Below are 24,065 nucleotides of genomic sequence, written 5' to 3'. Positions count from 1 at the left end.
CTCAAATATCTTCAAGCTAAATTTGACAAGAGAATTACTGTCTATTAATCCAGATAATGCTACAGAATAAAAAACTTTCATTTTCCGTGTTATAAATGTTTTATAGAGTATATTCACTTAATTCTCCCCTAATTCTCCCTTAGGTAGGTAGAGAGAGAGAGAGAGAGAGAGAGAGAGAGAGAGAGAGAGAGAGAGAGAGAGAGAGAGAGAGTAATATTCTTTCAATATTCCCTCTGATTCAACAGTATTAAACCCCCAGAGAGAGAGAGAGAGAGAGAGAGAGAGAATTTACAATATATCTTAATATCCTTCCAATAACTAAGTATGATACCCCCACTAGACAGACAACCAACCATCCAAACAAACAAACAGAGAGAGAGAGAGAGAGAGAGAGAGAGAGAGAGAGAGAGATCCTTTCAAACTCCTTTTTTAAGCGCCTCATTCGACCTGTTTTATAGGCGAAGGGGAAAAGAGGAGAAGAGGAAAAAAGAGTTCGCCAGAATTCCTCGACGAAGACTTCATCACTCCCCCCTTGATGCACAAAGTTCAGGTGCTCCAAATGATGTGGAATTAACCTGACAGAGAGAAAACACCGACTCGGGGAGATGGGATGGGACGGGGAAAAGAAGGCTCGTCTCGGGAAAAAAAACGACTCCCTGATGATTAGGTCGCGAATTCTATTCCGTTCGAGAGAGAGAGAGGGACGGACGGTCGTATATCACTGGGAGGAAGTGATGTCCGTTTTCTGTCTGTCTGTCTGTTTGTGGGTGTAAGTGTTTGTTTGTGTATATGGAAAAACAGGCAAAGAAAGGCAGTATATATATATATATATATATATATATATATATATATATATATATTAATATATATATATATATATATATATATATATATAGAAAATATATATGAAGATAAAAGGCCCCTGTAAGACATCTTATGTCCATATTTTACCAGTGATCAGTAGCACAGAAGGAAGTGCTTGAAATATATGGTTGAAACGTTAAATAGTGTTTTATGGACCTTTCACCTTCATATTATTAACTGTTGTATTACAGTAAAAAGACATTCATATATATATATATATATATATATATATATATATATATATATATATATATATATATATATCATATATATCTATATATATATATATATATAGATATATATATATATATATATATATATATATATATATATCTATCACACTAGCTTTTAGAGACGTTCTCTTTATTAAGTAGAATAACACAAAATCATATAATATAATATAATGTAATATAATATTATATATGTGTGTGTGTGTGTTCGGAATTTTCGTTCCCTTATTGAAGTATTTTTAAACATTAAGGACATCATTCCAAGTTAAAGTAAGAAGAGGAAATGCCTTGATGACGTAAGTAATAAAGACAAAACTCCAGTTGACAATACTTTATGTAAATAACAAAATCTACCATTTGTTGATTCGTACTGCCAGTGTTTATATGACGCAAGGAGAGGGATTGGGATAAAGATGCTCACACTGTTTTGAGATAAAGTATGTTTGCAGTGGAACAGAGGTGTTTTATATATGTAATAACAACGAGAGAAAACAGGGGGTGAAAAGGTGTGCATAATTCTCAGGTATTAAGAGAAGAGTTGGGGAACGTCAGTCTAGCGAGTCCTGAGGACACCTGAAGGCAGACACAATAAAAAGCAAAAACCTTCACAACCACGAAAAAAAGTGTAATCATGATAAAAAAAAAAAGAAACGAAGGCCACAAAATACGTAAGAGGAGTATAGCCATGCCGCTGAAGGAAGTGTCTGTAAATTGATGCTATTTGCAAGAACTTCAGGCTGTACAGCAAAGCACTGGGCTTTTTTAACCAATCATCAGAAGAGGGAATCGCAGTGGTTGGACCACTCGACAAAGTAATCTAGAAAAGAACAGACATGAAGTACAAGGATCTCTTGGTAGGGCCGGCAAAAATATTAAAAAAAAATCTGCACTAAGACGTAACACGTTGAGAGATTGAACAATAAGACTGGAGATTCTAACCGGGAATGGAGGTAAAGTAAAAGGCTATAAAGTTGGTCCAGCTATAGGCCGAAGAGATGCTGCGAACACGCTTCAGTAATGACTACTGTGTATCACGTGAGTGCAATGACGACACTTGCCCTACGTGGACGCGGCTTTGAAACTGAAAATATATTCACACTGGGTTTACTCTTGATCAGGTGTTAAGACCATTAATGAGGAACTGCCCGTTCTCGGAACTTGTTTGATTTTTGCAGATAAGAAAAAAAAGGAAATTGCTCAGGCAAAGGTAAATGAAAATGACCAAATAAAAAACGGTGAAACAAAAAAAACCTGGAATCCCTATCTTTGTAGTGACGAATAGAAGCAAACAATAGCTGGAAACCTGAGCTCACTTCGCAGAGGAGTGGAAGACATCCCCCCCACCTCGGTCGCCCCCACCCCCCCTAAAAATAACTTTCACTTGACAAATCTCCCAGAGCTGATTATTTCTTCAAATTATCAAGAGTGGTCGGAGCCATCTTCACCTCGGAAAGTCTCTTCAAACCTCTCTCTCTTTCTCTCTCTCTCTCTCTCTCTCTCTCTCTCCAAACGATTCTCGGATATTTTTCGCTCTGGAAACTCTATCCGTTCCTTCTACATTAATCTCTTTTACCCTTTAGGAGACGTTGACAAAATAAAGATATCCTTTTAGAACCGAGAATTCACCCTCATAGATAACGACGCTAAGTGCTGTTTTCAAAATTTATTTGCGTATCTTTTGTTTGTTTGTTTTTTTTCCTGCGTCAAGAAAACAGCAAAAAACTGAAAAAGGCTCTTGTGAGTTCAGTGATGAAGATAATGCACACAACACAAATACAGAATTAACTTTCAGACACAACAGGATGTACCTTGACAACGCTCGCAAAATATCTAATTGAATAAACTGTACAGACGCTCAAACATCCACCAATAATAATTCAGCAAACAAATTCTTCCTCTGTCACTATGACTGAACGGCGGACTCTTCGGCGTAGTCGAGTATTTCGAACGAACCCCAGTGGTTTCCTCAAGACCACAAAACTCAAATATGATGATGGCGATGATTATAATGTTTATGATGATGACGACGATACACCTGACTGAAGGTGATACGACCAATGTCCGGAATGAGGATAATTATGGTAATATGCCTCGCGATAAAACATGGAAACGACCATTTTAGATGTTTATAAATAGCCCTAAGAGGAGGAATTTAGTATGCCTCAGAAAATGTGACGGTAATCTACTTACCCATAAAAAAAGACAAGTAAAAAGTCCCATGATAATAAATAAGTTCATATCGAAACCAAACAAGTAAAAAATGCGCCGAAGAAATCGAGTTTTCTGTGCAACGTATAATGGTGTATAAAACCATCAACTATGACCGGTAGCTCTCCAGTTGCTCCACAGATGCAGTAGAGTCAGGTTGCGTCCCATTGCTCCGGAAAGCACTGCCAGATGTACGATCCATGGCTCACTTTAACCTTAAATAAAATTAAAACCACTCAGGCTAGAGGGTTGCAATTTGTTAAGTTTGATGATTGTAGGGTGGATGATCAAAATAACAATTTGTAGCCCTCTAACCTCAGTATTTCTTTAGATATGAGCGCGGACGAACAGACAAAGCCGGCACATTTAAACTTGAAACAAATCCTTCACGCTCTTTTCGAAAGATTGAAACCTACGACATGACATCAGTCATAAACGAAGATTAGGGTAGAATGAGCATTATATTGATTTAAAGTACATTCATACTTATATATGTACTTATTTACAAACGTACAATTATATAATTATACGAAACTTCGCTCCCTTAAATTCATGATTACAATTTTCTATACCTTCCTTACAGCTTACACAGCATATTATCGCCATACATCTACATGAATATATTTCCAGACGCATAATTATATGATGATACGAAATCTGGCTAAATTCATGTTCACAACTATCTTCTTTTTTATTTCTTTACATCTTACACAGATGTAAAGAAATAAAAAAGCGATAAAAAAATTTAGAAAAAATAAAAACAGAGCACAACATCCAACAATTAATCTGACGTTTCCCATTCCTCGTCCACAACAAGAAATGACATTATGAGACAGGCGCCTTGACGCCTGGCTTTTGGTAATCTCCCATGAATCAGCCTTTTTTTTTTTTCCTCCTGAAGTTCCCCGCCTACATTTGCGCGCACGTAAACCAAGGATGCATTATTCATTTCATTTTCCCTTTGTCAGCAAAACGCTAAAGTAATTAAAGGGGGGGGGGGGGGGAGCGTTGTTTGTTCTCTCACTTCGTTTCTGAGGACGGCCGCTGTGGCGTTAGCTCGGTCCAGAAGCTGTTGCAGCTGTTACAATGGTCAGGCTGAGGTGCGGCCTTCAGGTGTTGGCAGTAAACTTACGTATTTTGACCTTGTTGAAGGTTGGTTTTGGTGTTTTGGCCCCGGTTTGGTATGTTTCACTTAGTTAAGGGGCGGTTTCGGGTTTTTGGCTCAGGGCTTCAACATACATCTCATGTATGCATGTTACAGCTCCCCACAGAAAAAGACATTTTACTCCTTTTCCGGGCATGAATGTCTTAGCAAGCCCAATGTATATTACGCTTTTTGACGAACTCGGCAGATATTCACTGACGGCTTTTCAATTCACTGGATAGCTTGTAGGGAACGCCCCTTGCAACATCCATTCTCAAAATTGTCACTGGCTGTCCTTCTTGGGCCAATGAAGGAAGGTTTTTGGGATCCTGAAACTCACTGATGGTCCGTCCGAGATCCCCTCTCACCTGGCGGAAGGACCGAGAATCCAAGTTTCGAAAAACAACTTCAGCCTTTGACAGTTTTCACAACATCAATCAACAGGTGATGGTGTCAAAGATGTGCCCTCTGGCTGTCACAGTGCATTTCACTCTTACCTGGTGGAAGGGTCGAGAATCTTATATTCATTTACTGAATTTGGCAGAGAGCATTTTACTCTTACCTGGTGGAAGGGTCGAGAATCTTAAGTTTCGAAAAATCCTGTCAATTAGTATAACAATATTGAGAACATTACCCAAACGACTGATTTTGCAAGAAAAGTACCCAATGACTGTCACAATCTTTCGGATGAATCGAATAGCCGGTAGTGAATATTCATCGTGAATATATATATCTACTGAATACGTCCAAATGCAAATCGGTATTCAGTCAGACCAAAGTACAACTTGTCTACAACTTGTTTGTTTGTATGGTGTTTTTACGTTGCATGGAACCAGTGGTTATTCAGCAACGGGACCAACGGCTTTACGTGACTTCCGAACCACGTCGAGAGTGAACTTCTATCACCAGAAATACACATCTCTAACACCTCACTGAATCCCAGAGAATCGAACTAATGGCCACCGAGGTGGCAGGTCAAGACAATACCGATCACGCCACTGAGGCGCTCATAAGATTGTATCGCCCACCTGGTAGGCGTCCTTGATGCTAAAACTGGTTACATTTCTAGCTGTCGTTTTCAAGATCAAAATCTCCAAGCTTACTACTGGCAACTGATGGTAATACTTCAGACTAACCTCTTTTAGATAACCACTTCTAAACTGGAATTCGCAAAAACCTTTTCCAGCCCCAGGTCCTTCTAGCTGAGGTAACTGACACGCCCATTCCCAATACGAGACTTAAATGAAGAGAAAATTCGATACGAGAATAAACGTTAAGTATATTTTAGTTTAACCAGACCACTGAGCTGATTAACAGCTCTCCTAGGACTGGCCCGAAGGATTAGATATTTTTACGTGGCTAGGAACCAATTGGTTACCTACAGCTTATTGTGGGATCCGAGCCACACTATATCGAGTAATTTCTAATCACCAGAAACACATTCCTCTGATTCCACGTTGGCAGAGGGGGGACTCGAACTCGGGACTACCGAATCGGTAGATGAGATGGCAAACCACTCGTCTAACGAAGAACCATTCGATATGAGAATAAATATGTCAAAACTCAAAGGAGTAAAATAAAGATGCTCATGCAATAGACTACCAAAAGAAATAAACAGAAACAGGTAAACAAATCACTACAACTAAACAGCGACTTGTATCACAGAATCCAACTGAAGATAATATCTGAACGAGTAAAAAATACGGCAAAGTTTCTTCGGCGCAATCGAGTTTTCTGTACATAATATAATGCTGTATGAGCCATGGCCCGGTGGTGGCCTGTCCTATAGCGTTGTCAGACGCACGATCATGTACAACTTTAACCTTGAATCAAATAAAAACTACTGAGGGCTAGAGGGCTGCAATTCGGATGGTTTGATGGCTCAAAAGCGAAGTGTACCAATGCCACAACTTTCCTTTTTTTAAAACAACAGACCAGTAAAGTTTAATCACTAGAGAAAATTCCATCAATGGAGTTTATTGGAGCGTATTTTAATAAGTTAAATTGAATCTCCTCTCGTTCATTGAAGCCAATTAATGAGTGGAAAATTATCGTGGCAGTTTTTTACTTTTTTCCAAGAAGTAAATAATGGTCGTACTAATACTTAATTATAAGCCTCTCCTAAAATGTCGTGCTGGCGCCTCATATTTCGAGGGATACGAGGAAGGAATCGTTTTTTGGAAGCTGTTAATGGATGAATATAAAAACTGAATCCACTTCAGGTTGCACATTTAACCAAACGTTACGTGTATTTATATAACTTCTGTATTTTTACCTTGATAAATGTCATGAAACTTCAGTAACAAAGGACAATACCAAGATTTTTTAAAAACTATTATTCTTGCAGAAGGTAAGTCTTTTCATTTCACTATGGGGAGGAGAAATGTGTGTGTGTGTGTGTGTGTGTGTGTGTGCGTGTGTGTGTGTGTGTGTGTGTGTGTGTCCAGAACGTAAAATCAGCATCGAGAACTAATTCCTATACTCAAAATATTCTAAGGCTTCCGGAGCTTTCTTCGCCAACTAATTTGCTGCAATAAAACTATTAATAATAATAATAATAATAATAATAATAATAATAATAATAATAATAATAATAATAATATTCGTTGTTATTGTCACCATCATATCATATATATGATATATATGCTATTATACATCATATACCAGTACATATGATATATAAAATATATGTATATATATATATATATATATATATATATATATATATATATATATATAATATATATATTAGCCGAATCGATAACGTCCCTGAAGTCTTGATTTCTTCTCTGCCCGCTGGGCGGTGGTTCGATCCCACAAGAGGACGAAATTATTATCAACTAAAAAAATTCCCCTTCGGTTTACAGATAAGAAAATATATTAATTCCGAGGTAGAGCGAATTATATATTAAAGGACATTTGTAGCTCGAATAATCTATATGAATCAAGGTGATGCGATAATTAGTCATATAAATGTATGTGTATAATACACATTTCTGAAACCAAAAAACACTTGCGACACAAATCTTTCCGATCCCACAAAAGCCGTTACTTTCCAACCCATATAATCTGAATCCTTCTTCCGGGCGCTCCAACCCTTTCAGGTGTTATATGACCTCCGAGATGATCAGCGTCACCAACAGATATCTCTTTCGTTTGTGCTCATATCGTCTCCAGCTAGACGTGAAGGCGAACAGTTTGATCGTCCGTAGATAAACGTTGTATTCAAGGTCGGAGGATGTTTAATTCATTCTTATAATATCTATTATAGTCTTTTTTTCCGAATCGGTTTAAATGCGTCATCTGTAATTCTGAGACGAGAGGGAAGACTTGAGCGATCACGGATGTACAGTAAGAAACTAAGTGGCGACAGATGTAATGAAAAGAAAACATTGCTCCTTTTTTTTCTTTTTCTTTTTTTTGTCACAAAAAAAATCACGAAAAAAAAAAAAGGAATAAAATAACTGAGGCTGCTTTGTATCACTACCAATTTTTACCTGAACACCGACAACAGTATAATAATAATAATAATAATAATAATAATAATAATAATAATAATAATAATCAACTTAAATAAAATACACCGATGTATTCCACCGTTTTTCTCTTCACTTTAAATGTAAATCGGTATAGATATAATATATATATATATATATATATATATATATATATATATATTATATATATATATATATATATATATATATATATAAAACGTGTGTGCATATGTGCGCTCACGTACTGATTCAATCTTCATTAAATGTGTGACAGTGATTCATTATAAATCACGTAACTGACTTATTTTTGTCGGTATCTGAGAGTGGGCAACACAAAAAGGCAAAGAAAAGACTAAGGAATCTACTCATAAATCAGACAGATATTAAACTAAATGAATTAAAACCATGGTAATATGATATACGATAACACTACACCATGACACAATTCTCTTTCTTAGAGCTTCAAAATGAGCAGTGTTTTCCAATAAAGTGACATTCCATTTCAGAAAATTATGTCCTACCCCTCAGTCAGCCATTGTAATTAATATGGTAAATCAATTACAAACAAATAACGCAATAATGAACATAGGATAAAAATCTGTACACTGTGCAACGAGTTTTGAAAATAGAATGAATGGTGAATGTCAAATAATGTAATTACTCGGAAGACCACTGAATGCAACACGTATTTTCAAAAGAATTTTTGTTCGAACATTGGAAACTCTACGGATATCACTACCCACATTTACATAGCAAAACTATACCCCTTGATACGGTATATAAATACAAAGAAGCCCACGCCTTTTACTACAATGAATTTATATTTCATTTAAAATAAATTCTGCCATTTATACGTATTATGTTAAGAATGCGAGTTATTATTCTACAACCATTTAAAAAAAGGATACATGAACATTAAGGTCCACTGGTATGGTCGCTAGTGTCGTGACATGCCGTTCAGACGTCGCGAGTTGCGCCTCCACCAAGGGAATGAAAATTTCCATGGCTCTGTATCATGATCAGTTACTGCTGCATTGTGGGGTCTGCGGTGGTTGATTGAAACCAACATTCTTCGGAAGCGTGAATTTCAAGGCAATGGCTCCTGTGGGTTTGTTCCATGTGAATAGGTTTCATCTACCGAAATAATAATAATAATAATAATAATAATAATAATAATAATAATAATAATAATAATAATAATAATAATAACAACAATAATAATAATAATAATAATAATAATAATAATATAATAATTGCAAAAAATCCATTAATATTGCTGCTGAAGTCAACATATGCTACAAAAAAAAAAGCCTGCTAAGGATAAGTTTCCAAGTTATAATGTCTATCAGTTAGCTAGCAAAATAGCAGTTATTTTAATCTAAATCAATCAATCAATCAATCAAATAAAGTGAAAAATTAAAAATAACGATATAAATTAATAAAAAAAACTGCTAAAAAGTACTTGTGAAATAAACCTGTATGTATTTAAATCTAATGTGCACGCACACATAAAACAAAGTTGTAATATACAAAGCTTCGAAACATCATATATTCTGTGTGGGTATAAAGTATGACAGTCAAAGTTACAACTCCATAGGTTTACCCAACATTCCGTTCACGCACAGAATGTGAAATTACATTGTTTCAGTCATTTACTTTTGTTTTTAACATACTAGTTTGTTATAATGCATACATACATACGAAGGCTTACATTTTACTCTTTTATAATCTCGAAATCGTAATTTTACTCATTTTTCCCTAATCTGCAGTCTTTATTAAATGAAATCCCTTTTATCTCCTCTTCTCAGGTACTGGGCGGTGACCCAAGTGGATTACATCCACTCCCGCAACGGCACCCGGATAGGGACGATGATCCTGATGGTGTGGCTGACGGCGGTGGTGGTGTCCATAGCGCCCCTCTTCGGCTGGAAGGACCCGGACTTTCTGGTCCGGGTCAACGAGCACAAGAAGTGCCTGGTGTCGCAAGACCTGGCGTACCAGGTCTTCGCCACCATGGCCACCTTCTACGTCCCTCTCACGGCTATCCTCATCCTCTACTGGAAGATCTTCCAGGCAGCCCGCAAGAGGATCCACAACAGGCCAGGTGACAAGAAGGAATCCAAGAAGAAGAAAGCTAATAATAATAAGAAGTCTAAGGTGAGCATTTTCACGTCACTTTCTCGACTTTTTCACATCACTATCCACAGAGACGTAACGTGTCCTTAACTCGGACCCACTTTAACACCAAACCAGTTACTCTTCTGTCTACTATTATTACATATGCTTTGCTTCAATCATACAAATCACGCATATTATCTTCGCTTACTCACAAAGATATATCCCTCATGCGGTGCACTGTAGGCATTATCTAAGGTTCTTCGCAGCGTCCCTTCGCCCCCTAGCTGCAACTCTTTTCATTCCTTTTATTATACCTCCACTGACATTCATAGCGTAACTGCGAGATTGTCCTCCTGTTACACCTTTCAAACCCTTTTACTCTCAAATTCCCTTCCAGCGCTGAATGAACTCATAGGTCCCTGTGCTTGGCATTTGGCCTAAATTCTATAGTCCATTCCACAGTAGCAGATTCGACCTAGGAATCTGACGATGCAAAGGCCAGTGACTTTAACAGGTTTTCTACTCCAATTACCCATTTTGAACTGATAACATTTATGATAAGGCATCTTAAACTTCCGAAGAACACCTGTCAGTTAACAGTACCTAGATACAGTATCTCCTCTTGTTTTGAGATAATCTTGATGCCCAGTCATCTGATCACAAAATCTTTGTGGTCTTAATTCACTTGTGCCAGGGTATAAAACGCCATTTACTCTTTCTAAAATTCACTAAAATTCTTCCTTTTCATGTTTCTTATATTGCCATATTCCTTTATCCATTGCTTTCAAAGTGAGTTCAGGTCTCATAGGAAAAATACAATGGCAGTAACAATCAAAAGTAACAAACAAATTCATTCTTAGCCAAATAAAAAACAAAACTAACGGTAAATTGAAAGCCTTCTAAAATTATTAAATATGAAAACTTTCACCCAACTTCATACATAAGCTAAGGTCAGTCTCAGTTACTTCAAAAAGGATATAAGAAAAAACACCACACATTTTATGAAAACAAAATAATGACACCTCATATCATCAGGCTAAAAAAAAATCCAGTAACAATTAGACGAAGGGCGGTTTAATCCCCTGCAACGAACATTATTCACGGTGGCATATATCTGGCTTGTGAATGACGCAAAACCTGCACCAATCCTGGAACTTCTCTTTATCCACAAATTTGCTCGATTAAACTGCTGCTAGGCAAGCCTTCAGAACACATTATAGACATCAATTAAACTGCTGCAAGTTCCGAAGACATTACAGACACTCACACACGTAAAAAGACTCGTCCCACCAATTTGTATAACGCGATGCCGCGTCGTAAGGATTTAATATAGTGATTTCAAAATTTCACAATGGACTTACAATAACACCCGAAAATACAGATTACATAGACCTCGAATATGCGAAACATAATAGATTTAACATTACGGGTATACTGTATCAAGGAGTGAAAACGGACCACTAAAATATTTAATAAAATATTCTTTATTAAACCAGGTTACCTATTACAAAGTGCTTCGAAATACAAAGAAAAATACAGTCCTTAAGATACAGTAAGCTGCATTCCACGACAGGATCTTTCACTCAACTCTTGAAACAGCTAATTTCCTTCAAAAAAAATTAAAAAAATTAAAAAACATTAACTGCCACGGCGAGCGCCATGATAGGTTGAGATTTAATGTTTACGTTATCAGTGTTATCCGAAATAGTTCATCATGACAAGGCATGAAACACAGAAAGAGAAATAAATCCAAACTCTAAAGCAGATCCTATCAAGACTATACTCAGTTTTTTTCCATCTGTCCACCAGCATGTGGTGTTTGCGTACGGTAACACTGTGTCCCGGGCTTTAGATAGTTACATTCAGCTTACATTCACCAATAATAATAACCTTATTTCGAATATTAACGGTGTAATTCGCATACAGTAAATCATTAAAACACTTTTCAGTTGCAAATGTACACCCAGATATCCTTTTATTTACCTAAAACTTACACATAGCGTAACTATTTGAAGCCCGGGACGCAGTGTTACCATGCGAAAACAGATGGAAAAAAAAAACAGAGTATAGAGAATATGAAACGTACAGATTTCATTTCATTACTCGGAGCAATGCAAAATCTGGTATCATGCCACAATTGCCCATCATAACCTGCACTTTTTTTGTCATTCTTATCTCGGTAATTGCTACAACTTCACGTCGCCTTAGTTACCTCCATGCTAGTGGGGCGGTTATTCCTAACACCGTTGGACTGTACAATTGGAGCTTCAGAAGCTAACGCGAATTACTACCCAATACAATTCTCTTTGTATTTTAAGTATTTACTTATATTTTCATCTATTTGTTTATTAATCTGTTCATTTATTTTCTCTTTTTTGCTTAATAACTGATCTTCTGTACTTCCCATAACCTTCACTTACTTCTTTCGAATGAACACCATATTCTTTGGAAGTTTGAATTTCAAGTCAGTGTCCCCTGAGGTCTTGTTCCATATGAATTGGGCTCATCTTCTCAATAATAATAATAATAATAATAATAATAATAATAATAATAATAATAATAATAATAATAATAATAATAATAATAATAATAACAATAATAATATCGTTAATGACTTTGATGACTATGATATCATAGTGTATCTGTAAAATTCAAATATATACACCTATTTTGACCCTGTATTTGACCATGACCTCTATAGGCGTTCTACTAGCCTGTTTAAGTAGCACGAAAAAGCCGCTATTCACAAAACAGAGAAGAATCTCTACAAGTGTAACGCTGCTGAAGTAGCCATTACTTTTAATAAAATAATAACAATAATAATATCCGGACAACGTGGGGGTTAAAGCTAGTCATGAATTTGACGATAACTTAAGAGTGGAACGAAACAGCAAGTATACCAACTCTTAAAGACGTTACGTAACGTCCCAAAGCTCGGACCAAAGTCCCCTTAATTCTGCATACTTATGAGGAGTTAGTCGGGAGAGAGGCAGGACACAAACTGCACGGTGGCTAATCTGATCAGGGAGTTTATAAACATAGAATATCGTTGTCATAAACAGGAATATATACAAATACATATACACGCACATGTATATAATATATAAATATACATACAAATAGTCTATATATGATATAATTTATATATATATATATATAGATAGATATATATATATATATATATATATACTTGTCTGTATCTCTAATTATTCTCTATATATATATATATATAATGGAACCTAATTACAATAATGTTAAATTTGTCCTTTAAAACGTCAGTTAAGAGGTTCCAGGACACTATTTACGAGTTCCTTCTGAAAGGTAAAATTGCTGTGTATAAATACGTATATGTATGATTTCAATAAATAAAGTGGGAACAGTAAATCAACATTATATGACAACACAAAACTAGACATTTATGATTTCTAAGTAATAATAATTACTTACGAGAGATGCGGACTCAATGAGAATTTTATTGAAATATATTATTCGAAATGAAAACGAAAATGCCATGACAAATACCACGAGAGAGAGAGAGAGAGAGAGAGAGAGAGAGAGAGAGAGCTCCGCTTATCTTCATTACGGCTCTAGTGAATAGAAAGTGATTTACATGAATGAAGATAGAGAAGAAATATAACGGCATAAACGAGATCCCTATCATCCCAAGAACGCCTAAATACGACCACACAAACAAAGCACGGGTAGGCCTATTCCCAATGGTGTTATCAGAAATTCTGTCCCCTAAACCTAATAATAGACTTCCAATAAATTTGAAGGCCTCTCGCGGTTCGCGGTAACAATGTTCACGCTGAGAAATAAAATATATCGATTCGATATCCCTGTCGTAAATTGAACTGATATTTATTATATTTCCGATAAGAAAAATAATTCTTCCATAATATATAATATTATTTGCTCAGCGTAATATGTATGCTTCATACAAACAGGTTATGGTGTTGAATAAATATTAAATTAGGCCTTCTACGATTCCGGGGAGGTGGCTACACTGATTCACCTTCCCGTTTTTTTTTTTTTTTTTTTTTTTTTTATAATGTTTAAAGGATGAGGTTACTGCAACCTATCTCAGTCGACTAACCACCAGTTAAGATGAAAGTCTGGTCACTCAAGTTCTGTGATCGGTATCGGGGCATGTAACAACGATTTTTGGCGCCCTTTTCATGAAACAGTGAAAGTGAATATGGTACACTGCGTCAAGTCAGCTATCAGACCCATTCTTTTCATATGACCAAACCATCTTATAATACTGTTACATTCTTTCATCTAAGCTAACCTTTTAATCTCTCCTATATACCTTCACATTTCAAATAATTTCTTCACATGTCCTCATTCCTTCATATATTCACATTTCTTAATATGTCCTCATTCCTTCATATGTCCACATTCCTTCATATGTCCACATTTCTTCACATGTCCTCATTAATTCATATGTCCACATTCCTTCATATGTCCACATTTCTTCATAAGTCCTCATTTCTTTCATACATCCCCAGCTACCTTCCTTGCTTTATTTGCTCAGAAACTCACCACTCCTCTTATCCTACTGTCAACCACTGCATTGACACCCCAATATTTTCATGCAAGAGCCCCTTCCATTCTTTTACTAACAACATTAAGATTCATTACTCCATCTTGCTGGTTTCCATTTACCCTCTCGTCAACACTTTCTGATTCCATTAGTTGTAACTCCAAAATCTCTTCACAGTCACCAGGTTTCCAAATATTTACCCTCTTGTCAACACTTTCAAATACCATTACTTTTCTGCAAAATCTCTTCGAATCACCTGGTTTCCATTTACTCTCTCGTCAACACTTTCAAATTCCATCACTTGTTTCTCCAAATTCTCTTCACAGTCACCACGTTTCCATTTACTCTCTCGTAAACACTTTCAGATTCCATTACTTGTTTCTGCAAAATCTCTTAACAGTCAGCAGGTTTCCATTTACCCTCTCGTCAACACTTTCAAATTCCATCACTTGTTTCTGCAAAATCTCAGTGCCTCAGTGCCTCAGAACCACTTTCACACCAAACCAGTCACTCTCTATCTACATTTTCTGCAATATGATTTGCTTCCAACATAAAAACTTTATTGTTCCCAACAATTTGTCTTCTATGCCATATATTTCCTGCGCCCACTATTTCCTCTTCATTGATTCCAAGAACTTTATGGAGGTTCAGGTATGCCACAGATAGTAATTTCTCTTCACCTTCAAATTTCTTGCATAGAGGTTTCAAAACAAAAATTTGATCTCCACACTCTCGTCCTTTTCTTAACCTATATAACTCTCCCCTGTTAACTGCCTTCCTTTTCTATACCACTTTCTTCTTTACTGACCCTTCATAATCTCCTTGATGCTTGCATATGACCTTCTCTTCCTTCAAGCAATCTCCATTTCTTACATTCACTACCCTAGTTTCCTCCTCACACTACCATTCACTGTTTTATAAAAATTGCTTCCTGCCCCTATTGTATTATCAAGGAATTTTACAAACTCCTATAGTCTTCTTTCCTCTTCTGTGTCTTCAACCCTGGTTCACAGTTCATTTTCCCCTCATTAGATATCTCGCCTTTTCCAATTCATTTGCCGTAAAAACAGCTCTGTTATATTCAAATCATACCATTATGCTACAAGTTCAATAGGAGTAATCGATGTACAAACTACTCGATGCTATATCTTTCAAATAAAATCTGAAATTAATTGCTTCAATTTTATGTTACTAAAGCTAGATCGCCCGGTGAATTTTTACACTACCTTATAAAACTTGGGGGTTAATCAAATGGATAATGGTATAATAAGAGGCAGGGAGCCACAGAATACGTGAGACAAAGAGGCTGAAGCTATTAAGATAAACTAATTGCAAGGACAAGAAATGAGGAAATGCCTAAACATGATAAAAACGTTGGATTAGGTGAAAGGAAGGATTGGAGTTCTTTGCAATGGTACAGTCACGTTTAAAGAAACGAGGACATAGTTCTACGTAAAGAATAAATAATCTTTAGAGGACGATAGTTCTGCATAAAGAAAGAATAATTTTTAGACAATAGCTCTACCTATAGAATAAATAATTTTTACAGGACGATAGCTCTACGTAAATAAAACATCGTTTTTAGAGAACGATAAATCTACCTAAAGGGAAATAATTCTTAGAATACGATAGCTCTAAGTCCAGAATAAATAATTTTCTCAGGACGATAGCTCTACGTACAAAATGAATCATTTTTAGAGCACGATAGCTCTACGCAAAGAAAAAATAATTTTTAGAGGACAGTAGCTCTACCTAAAGAATAAATCATTTTCACAGGACAATAGCTCTACGTACAGAATAAATCATTATTAATAGGACTGAGCTAGCTCTACGTACAGAATAAATCATTTTTTATAGGACTGAGCTGGCTCTACGTACAGAATAAATCATTTTCACAGGACGATAGCTCTACCCAAAGCATTAATAATGCTTGAGTTTCACTGAGACAATGGCCTAGGAAGAGCTGGCTAGATAATCTGGCAGAAGTACTGGGAGGAAGGGTCTTAATATTCATGAAGCACGAGATGGCGTGAAAGAAACGAACCTTCAGTGTAGTGGTGAGAAGCGGATAATTTTATGGAAGCTCTCAGCTGATAAAGCATGAGTGACAGTGAGCGTTGGGTTGTTTTTCTTTTGCACCTACACCCTCTTAGGGGAGACTGGCCTTAAGTGGACTGAAGCACGCGTGTCACACACGCACATTACATACATACATAAATATACATACATATATATATATATATATATATATATATCTATATATATATATATATATATATATATATATATATATATATATATATATATATATATACGTATATATATATATATATATATATATAACCCACACATAGGTGTGTGTGTGTAAATAAATTCTTCTGTTAAAACCGGATACGTCTCAAGTATAAAAGGGCCGTCAAAACACTTTGGTTTAAAGCTAGGGACTATATTTCGTTGGAGTGACTTCCACCCTTATCAAGTAGTGAAATATGGTCCTTAGCTTTAAACCAAAGGGTTTTAATGGGCCTTTTATGCTTGAGATGTATATATAGTATATATATATATATATATATATATATATATATATTATATATATATATTATATATATATATATATACATATATATATATATATATATATATATATATATATATATATATATATATATATATATATATATATATATATATATATATATATATATATATGCCAACAGACACGAATTTACCAAGCTAGAATCGGCAACACTTACACACATAAATATCCACATAACATCACTCGCTGTGACAATGAACTTCCCAGCAAAAAATCGGAGAAAAATAAAGTAAACGAAGAAACCAATGCGGAACAATAGGCAAAAAAAATGAAGCCACGAGTGAGATCAACAATACAGTCGGTGACTTTGGGGGACAAAAATCATGTTCTATCCAATCAATTCGATTCATTTTTACTCAGGAAAAAAAAAAGGGGTAGACGAAACCGTTTTATAAAGAAAGGGGGTTATGGGAAAGGTCCGGCAAACCGTCATTTTTAAGATCCAACAGAAGAAGGGTACGAGGTTTTAGGCGAAGGGAAATCAAAAGTTTTAGGGCTAAAACCAAACAGTCATAGAGCGGGGAAATCGAATTAAAAAGGGTGCCCAGTACTGTAAAATGTTCCCAAACCTATTTCCTCCGAAGCAAATGGTATCAACAAGGGTTGTAAAGACAAAGGATTGTAAACAAACAAAAAATCACGCCGTCTGATCTGCACCTATCTGCTGTTACTGGCCCCATCCCTACGCTGGATGAAACAATTCAAGATGAAAGAAAAAAATAGACATAACAATATTAAAAATATATATGGATATATACATATGCTATGTATGTGTACAGAAGTAATATATTTGTAAATATTAGTAAAACTTTATACAAAGCTTATGAACTTATGGCCCGGCAAATTATGGACGAAAGCTATAATATAATATTATAACATATTATACATTACATATTGATTTCGTCTTGCACATAACTGATAAGCACTATAACGTGATATATATATATATATATATATATATATATATATATATATATATATATATATATATATATATATACATATATATATATATATATATATATATATATAACATATATATATATATATATATATATATATATATATATATATATAATATAATATATATACACGTGTTTGTGCTCACGAGCGCTCGCGAAGGTTTTTTTTTAATCTACTGTTTACATTCCTCAATAATGAGCAAAATCAATGGCCACCTGCACAATTAACCCACAACTTTTCAGTCTCTTAAGTACTCCCGACAAGAAGGCTTTGCTTTTGGTCTTGTCTCTTAGTGCTAGCGTAGACATTCACGCTAATTTGACTAAAAATGGCCTCCGTAACTGACAGCAAGTTATATATGTCATGACCGTAGGCGCATGACCCCTCTATCGCCACAGATGTCGAGTTGAGGTTAATTCCACAAAAGGAACTTGTCCTTTCAAAATGCCCAAATCTTCGAACATAAAAGATTTCTATGAAATCACTCGTAGGCCTAAGTCACGACTATGAGTGCGAGGCATATTCGGCCTTGTCAAAAGGGTGCTATTTTCGTTTTAGTTTTCTGTAACAAAAAAGCTATTAAGATGGCTTTATCTGTCACCTCCAATCATCAAACGTAACAAATGGCAGCCCTCTTGCCTCAATAGGTTTCATTTTATCTAAGCTTAAATTTTGCCATGATAGTGCGTCGTGCAATGCTATAGGACAGGCCACCACCCGGCCGTGGCTGAAAGTTTCACGGGCCAGGGCTCATACAACATTATAACGAGACAACCAGGAGATAGATCTATTTTCGGTGGCCTTGATTATACGCTGTACAGTAAACTCGACGCCGCCGAAGAAAATTCTGCTCATTTTTTGCTTGCTTTACGTTGTACCTGAATTATTTTGATGATAACGCAGAACCTACGCGAGTCTAAATAAGCGACTCTGACCAGATTTAAAACGCTATACATTATTCGAATTTCAATGTACTTGAGAACTGAGTTCTGACCCTAATTTCTTACCGAGATCCCAGCATGTTGATAATAACTTCACGAGCAGTAGCCATCATCTTACGTTTAAGCTCCAATGTTATAAAGTATTACCTTTTAAAGGGCCAGACATCTATAGCTTTCACTTCTAGCAGAGCCTATGACTTTCTATGCTGTTAAAACGCTCCCCCATCAAGACATATCTACGCTGTAAAATGCCCTCCCGTAACCAAAAAAGCAACCTTTAATCACGTATATACTCGAGGAAATTAATTCAGACAACTGACATTTAACCCTCATACCAAACCTTGACCTCTCGTCCAGCAATTATTAAAGTAATATATGAAAATTAGGTATCCTCAATTATGAAGTTCATTCGCTGTTATGTTCTGTACTTTCTCTAGCAGCAACAACACTACAGGCTAACAGGCCTAAATAATGTATATGACAAGCTAAGATAACAGCTGACATTAATATCATGTGCAAGCTACATCAAACCTTAATAACATCTTAAGTTTTTAAGTTTTCTCACACTGACTACAATTATGCAACAGCTGGACTAATTAATGAACAGACTAGCTATAACAGAAGCAACAATTTTTAATGTGTTCACACATTTAAAACAAATATCATAACAGAAAAACTCACAAGGCGAACACCTTCAGTTTCTTAAAACAGTATACTGGCTAGAATTACGTGTGACGTAATCCTTCAGATCTTTTATACTACGTATATAATTTCATAAAGTGACTGCTTCCCGTCGCGACAAAATCTTCGAAATAAAACTTTTCAAATTTCCCCTCATAAACCTTAAATGTTCTCGGAAACTATTATATTTTCCTAATATCTTGCTTCCATTTCAGATCAAAGCCTCGAGTTATCATTCACTTCATTACTTTTCTAAAGGCCCTTCCACACGAGGGGGAGAGACACGACGGATTTGCCGTAATTCTCTTGCTTTTAAACAGTGATACCAGATCAAACAGTCCAACGCAGGCAGTAGGCACTGGCAGGCGAAGCTATGATTTAGACCACACTCGTGATCGCCGTCAACCAACAAAATTGGTAACAGTGTCTGCCCGCCGTGCATTTGCCCATCGTGTGGAAGGGGATTTAGCAGTACTTCGGTTCCACATGCAAATATTGAGAAGCAGCACACTTCTCTGATAAAAATAAAAAATTTTGTAATCACTTTTCTTGATTCAATGACCTCATTTTCAACATTCTGCTCAAACTGAAATTGACTTTTGTTCGTTTTATGTCCTCACTGAAGAATTCATTTTCACTTAACATCAATGACACATATGAAAGCTGCTCAATACTGTCCTAACTGAGGTTATTACAGATTATAAATGTTTTACATACCTAACCTACTGGAAACCATTATTCTCAATTTCTTTTCATTCACAAGAGATTACTTATTCATACCTAGTTGATCTCAATGAACATTATTTTCTTTTTGAATTTCACTATAATATTTTTTTATGTTGGTTCATCTGATCTCACAAAAAATAATCAATATTTTCATATCTTATCTCAGCGAAAGTAATAAATATTTATCTCTATAATCTTACTGAAATTGGTTTTCGAATCATTGTCTCTCACTGAAACTAATTAAGTTTTGCCTATTATATCTATTTACTCAATTTTAGTACAAATGATTAATCTCTTCCTGTTACATTTCATTCCAATCATCAGAAACTCATCATGAGACCTCAATTTAACAGACTAATAAAAAGAACTCCTTCTCTCCCCCCTCCTCTCAGACTCCCAGAAGCGGAGACAAGCCCAACGGCATCACGGAGCACCAAACGACAGTCTTCACGACCCACAGCGGGTCTCCAGGACAAGTCCTCCAACAACGGGGCGGTCTCCGTCTCGTCCCACGTCAGCGAGGTCTCCCGACTGGAGATTATCCCGAAGGAGCCGCCGAAGAAAACCAAAAAGGAGACCCTCGAAGCCAAGCGGGAGAAGAAGGCCGCCAAGACCCTGGCCATCATCACGGGCGCCTTCGTGGTATGTTGGCTGCCGTTCTTCGTCACCGCCCTCCTCATGCCCATCTGCCACGGGTGCTACTTCTCCGACATCATGTTCTCCATCTTCCTGTGGCTGGGGTACTTCAACTCCACCTTGAACCCCATCATCTACACCATCTTCAGCCCCGAGTTCCGCGAGGCCTTCAAGCGGATTCTCTTCGGCCGCAAGAACCAAAGATATAGACCTGGCAAAGTTCATTGAGGTCGCCGAGAGTGGCGGCGGCGGCGGACGCCCGCCTTGGGGAACTCTAGTGACAATGGTACTGAACAGACAGACTCGGAATACCCACATACAGATAGTCTTTGGTGCATAATAAATCAACAAAACCGGTTGAGAAGGACCAAATGCAGTTATTATTTATTGTTGTATCTATGTACATTTTAATTTATGGTGCATCTGCTTGGCTAGATGGATGAAATCCTATGGGTGTTAATAGATAGAGACCTTACGTCATAGTGGACTGTTAACCATAAACGCGACGTCAGTGACACATCCCGATAAATCAACGTGTTTCCTTTGTCCCGTTTCAAATCCAGACATGAGCGCTTGACAACACGAACCGATTATATTACTGACTATTGAAGGTGTTGCGGTGTCAGTCAATTTCGACCAGAAAAGGAAAGAAAGGCTAAAATGGTAGAGAGGAAGAAAAGGGAATGAAAGTGTGGTTAGTGTTTTCTGTGAGTCATAGAAACAACAGTGAAAAAATCGAGGTATTAATATAGAAAATAAAATCTAAAAAAAGAGTTGCTTCTGAATAGTGTGCTACCAGGTGTGTTGCCCTAAGCCTTTCTGATGACATTGATACTTCACAAACTATCGAAAGTTCAATGAAACGAAACAAAAAAAATTTAATGGGAAAATAGGAAAAAGCCAGGTATATATTTGATCATTATAAGAGTATATATTTATGTCAAGACCAAATGATTAGCGTGTTCATTTAAAGACACTGTAACATGGGTGAGGAAGTAATTTTAGATAGATCGAGTCAAAACCGTATAGTATATTATATATGTTTCGAGTTTATATGTATGTGAATCTGGGTATCGTAATGTTAAATGGAGATGCTTGCAAATGACGGTCGTTGAATTGGTCGTACTTTCTTATTTTTATTAGTAATAGATTAAACTTAATACAAGGGAAAACCATAATAAAAAAACATATTTGATAATCAATACATAAATCTAAAAAAACAAACTCGGATTTCAGCCAAAGACCTAAGTACTACGAATAATTTCGAATTACATGATGCATCATCTTTGACCAAATACCAGTTACCGACTAAAAAAATATAATCGGCACAGCAAACCTCAATATTGTTCACCCATCTGAAATAAGTATATTTGAGCAATTACAGTACCTTAGACATTTTACCCTCATGAAAATACATTCGTAAGGACACCACAGATTCTCCTTCATAAAAAACCAATAGGTACTCTTAATAACATAAATACAGAGTCTTCTTCATAACAAACTAATACCCATAATAACATAAATACAGATTCTTCTTCATAAAAAAAACCAATACTCTTAATAACATAAATATAGATTTTTCTTAACAAACTAATACTCTTAATAGCATAAATACAGATTCTTCTTCATAACAAACCGATACTCTTAATAACATAAATACGGATTCTTCTTCATAACAAACCGATACTCTTAATAACATATAGACAGATTCTTCTTCGTAACATACTAATACTCTTAATAAAATAAATGCAGACTCTTCTTCATAACAAACCAATACTCTTAATAGCATAAAAAGTCTTAAAGACAAAATAAAACAATAAAAGAAAAACTGAAGCAAAGGGAGCGGGTCCCTGCTAGCCAATAACAGCCTCCCGCAAAGCGAAAATGAGCGAGTGATTCGGACCGTCTCTCGCCGGGAAAAAATTGGCCAAACTTGAAATTTCACCCCGGGGCTAATATTGGGCGTGAATAGGAATCCTTGGGCAAATAAAGCCCGGTCAAACAATGAAGAGCGAATTTCCTCCGCCAATCTCCGGAGGAAGATTTAATTCCCTTCAAGACGACGATGATTTATTGACTTCTCGATCGACTCCACCGGCGGCGCTTCCACTGCTAAAGATAATATTTAGACACCGGAAGGAGGAGGTGATGAGGTGAAGACACACACACACACACACACACACAAAAGGCAAAATTGGGAGACAGACCTACATCTATATACACACACACATACCTATAGGTATAATGTATGATATATCATATATATATATATATATATATATATATATATATATATACATATATATATATATATATATATATATATATATATATATATACTCAAATGGCAGCTGCATAGAAAACACACTGCACAAGAAGTAATCTGCAGATTAAGAGCATATCTAAATACTTAGAGTATGCACCACCTAATAATAAAAAGAAGTCACTTTCAATTTAAAAAAAAAAACACATTTCACGTTTCATTAACATAATCTCGACAAAAACCAATACCGTCTTTAACAACACACTGCGAGCGTTCTAATCATTCTGCCATGTAAACTCAATTACTTCGTATTAGACACTATGAAAACATAATAATAATCACGAAAGCATAGGGATTTACAGTAATACAGCATCATGAAATATGAAGCCTCAAGCTAAACATAGAACAGAACCCGTCTACACTGGGTATTAATGCCGCCCCTCGCCAGGCGGCTGGTGAGAAAAAGTACGGACAAAAAGTATATAGACTTTGTATCTACATGTGGGGAAAGGTTTGGGTACGGTATCAATTAGGGCGCTACCAATCCCGGAGGATATGGAAGTATCCATCTTCTTCTGGATGGGTTCTCTGAACGTTGCAGGTACTGAAATGGGGTTTCGGAGACCCCAGGCAATTAACACAGTTTTATATA

At 36.1% G+C, this 24,065-nt stretch overlaps 1 protein-coding gene across 1 annotated transcript in view; it reads left to right on the top strand.

Moving 5' to 3' along the window:
- LOC135227069 (5-hydroxytryptamine receptor-like) overlaps window positions 1-23,368 on the top strand; it is a 221,649-nt gene extending 198,281 nt beyond the window's left edge. Inside the window, 3 exon segments of the mRNA XM_064266894.1 lie at window positions 9,752-10,100; window positions 20,907-20,984; window positions 20,986-23,368. Of these exon segments, the coding sequence (XP_064122964.1) occupies window positions 9,752-10,100; window positions 20,907-20,984; window positions 20,986-21,378 (820 nt within the window). The 3' untranslated portion in view covers window positions 21,379-23,368.
- The last annotated feature ends 697 nt before the right edge of the window (window positions 23,369-24,065 follow it).

This window comes from Macrobrachium nipponense, chromosome 15 (genome assembly GCF_015104395.2).
Source record: "Macrobrachium nipponense isolate FS-2020 chromosome 15, ASM1510439v2, whole genome shotgun sequence".
In the NCBI taxonomy this organism is placed as follows: Eukaryota; Metazoa; Arthropoda; class Malacostraca; order Decapoda; family Palaemonidae; genus Macrobrachium; species Macrobrachium nipponense.
The sequence above is the reverse complement of the archived record's forward strand: the minus strand, read 5'-3'. Positions and strand labels throughout refer to the sequence as shown.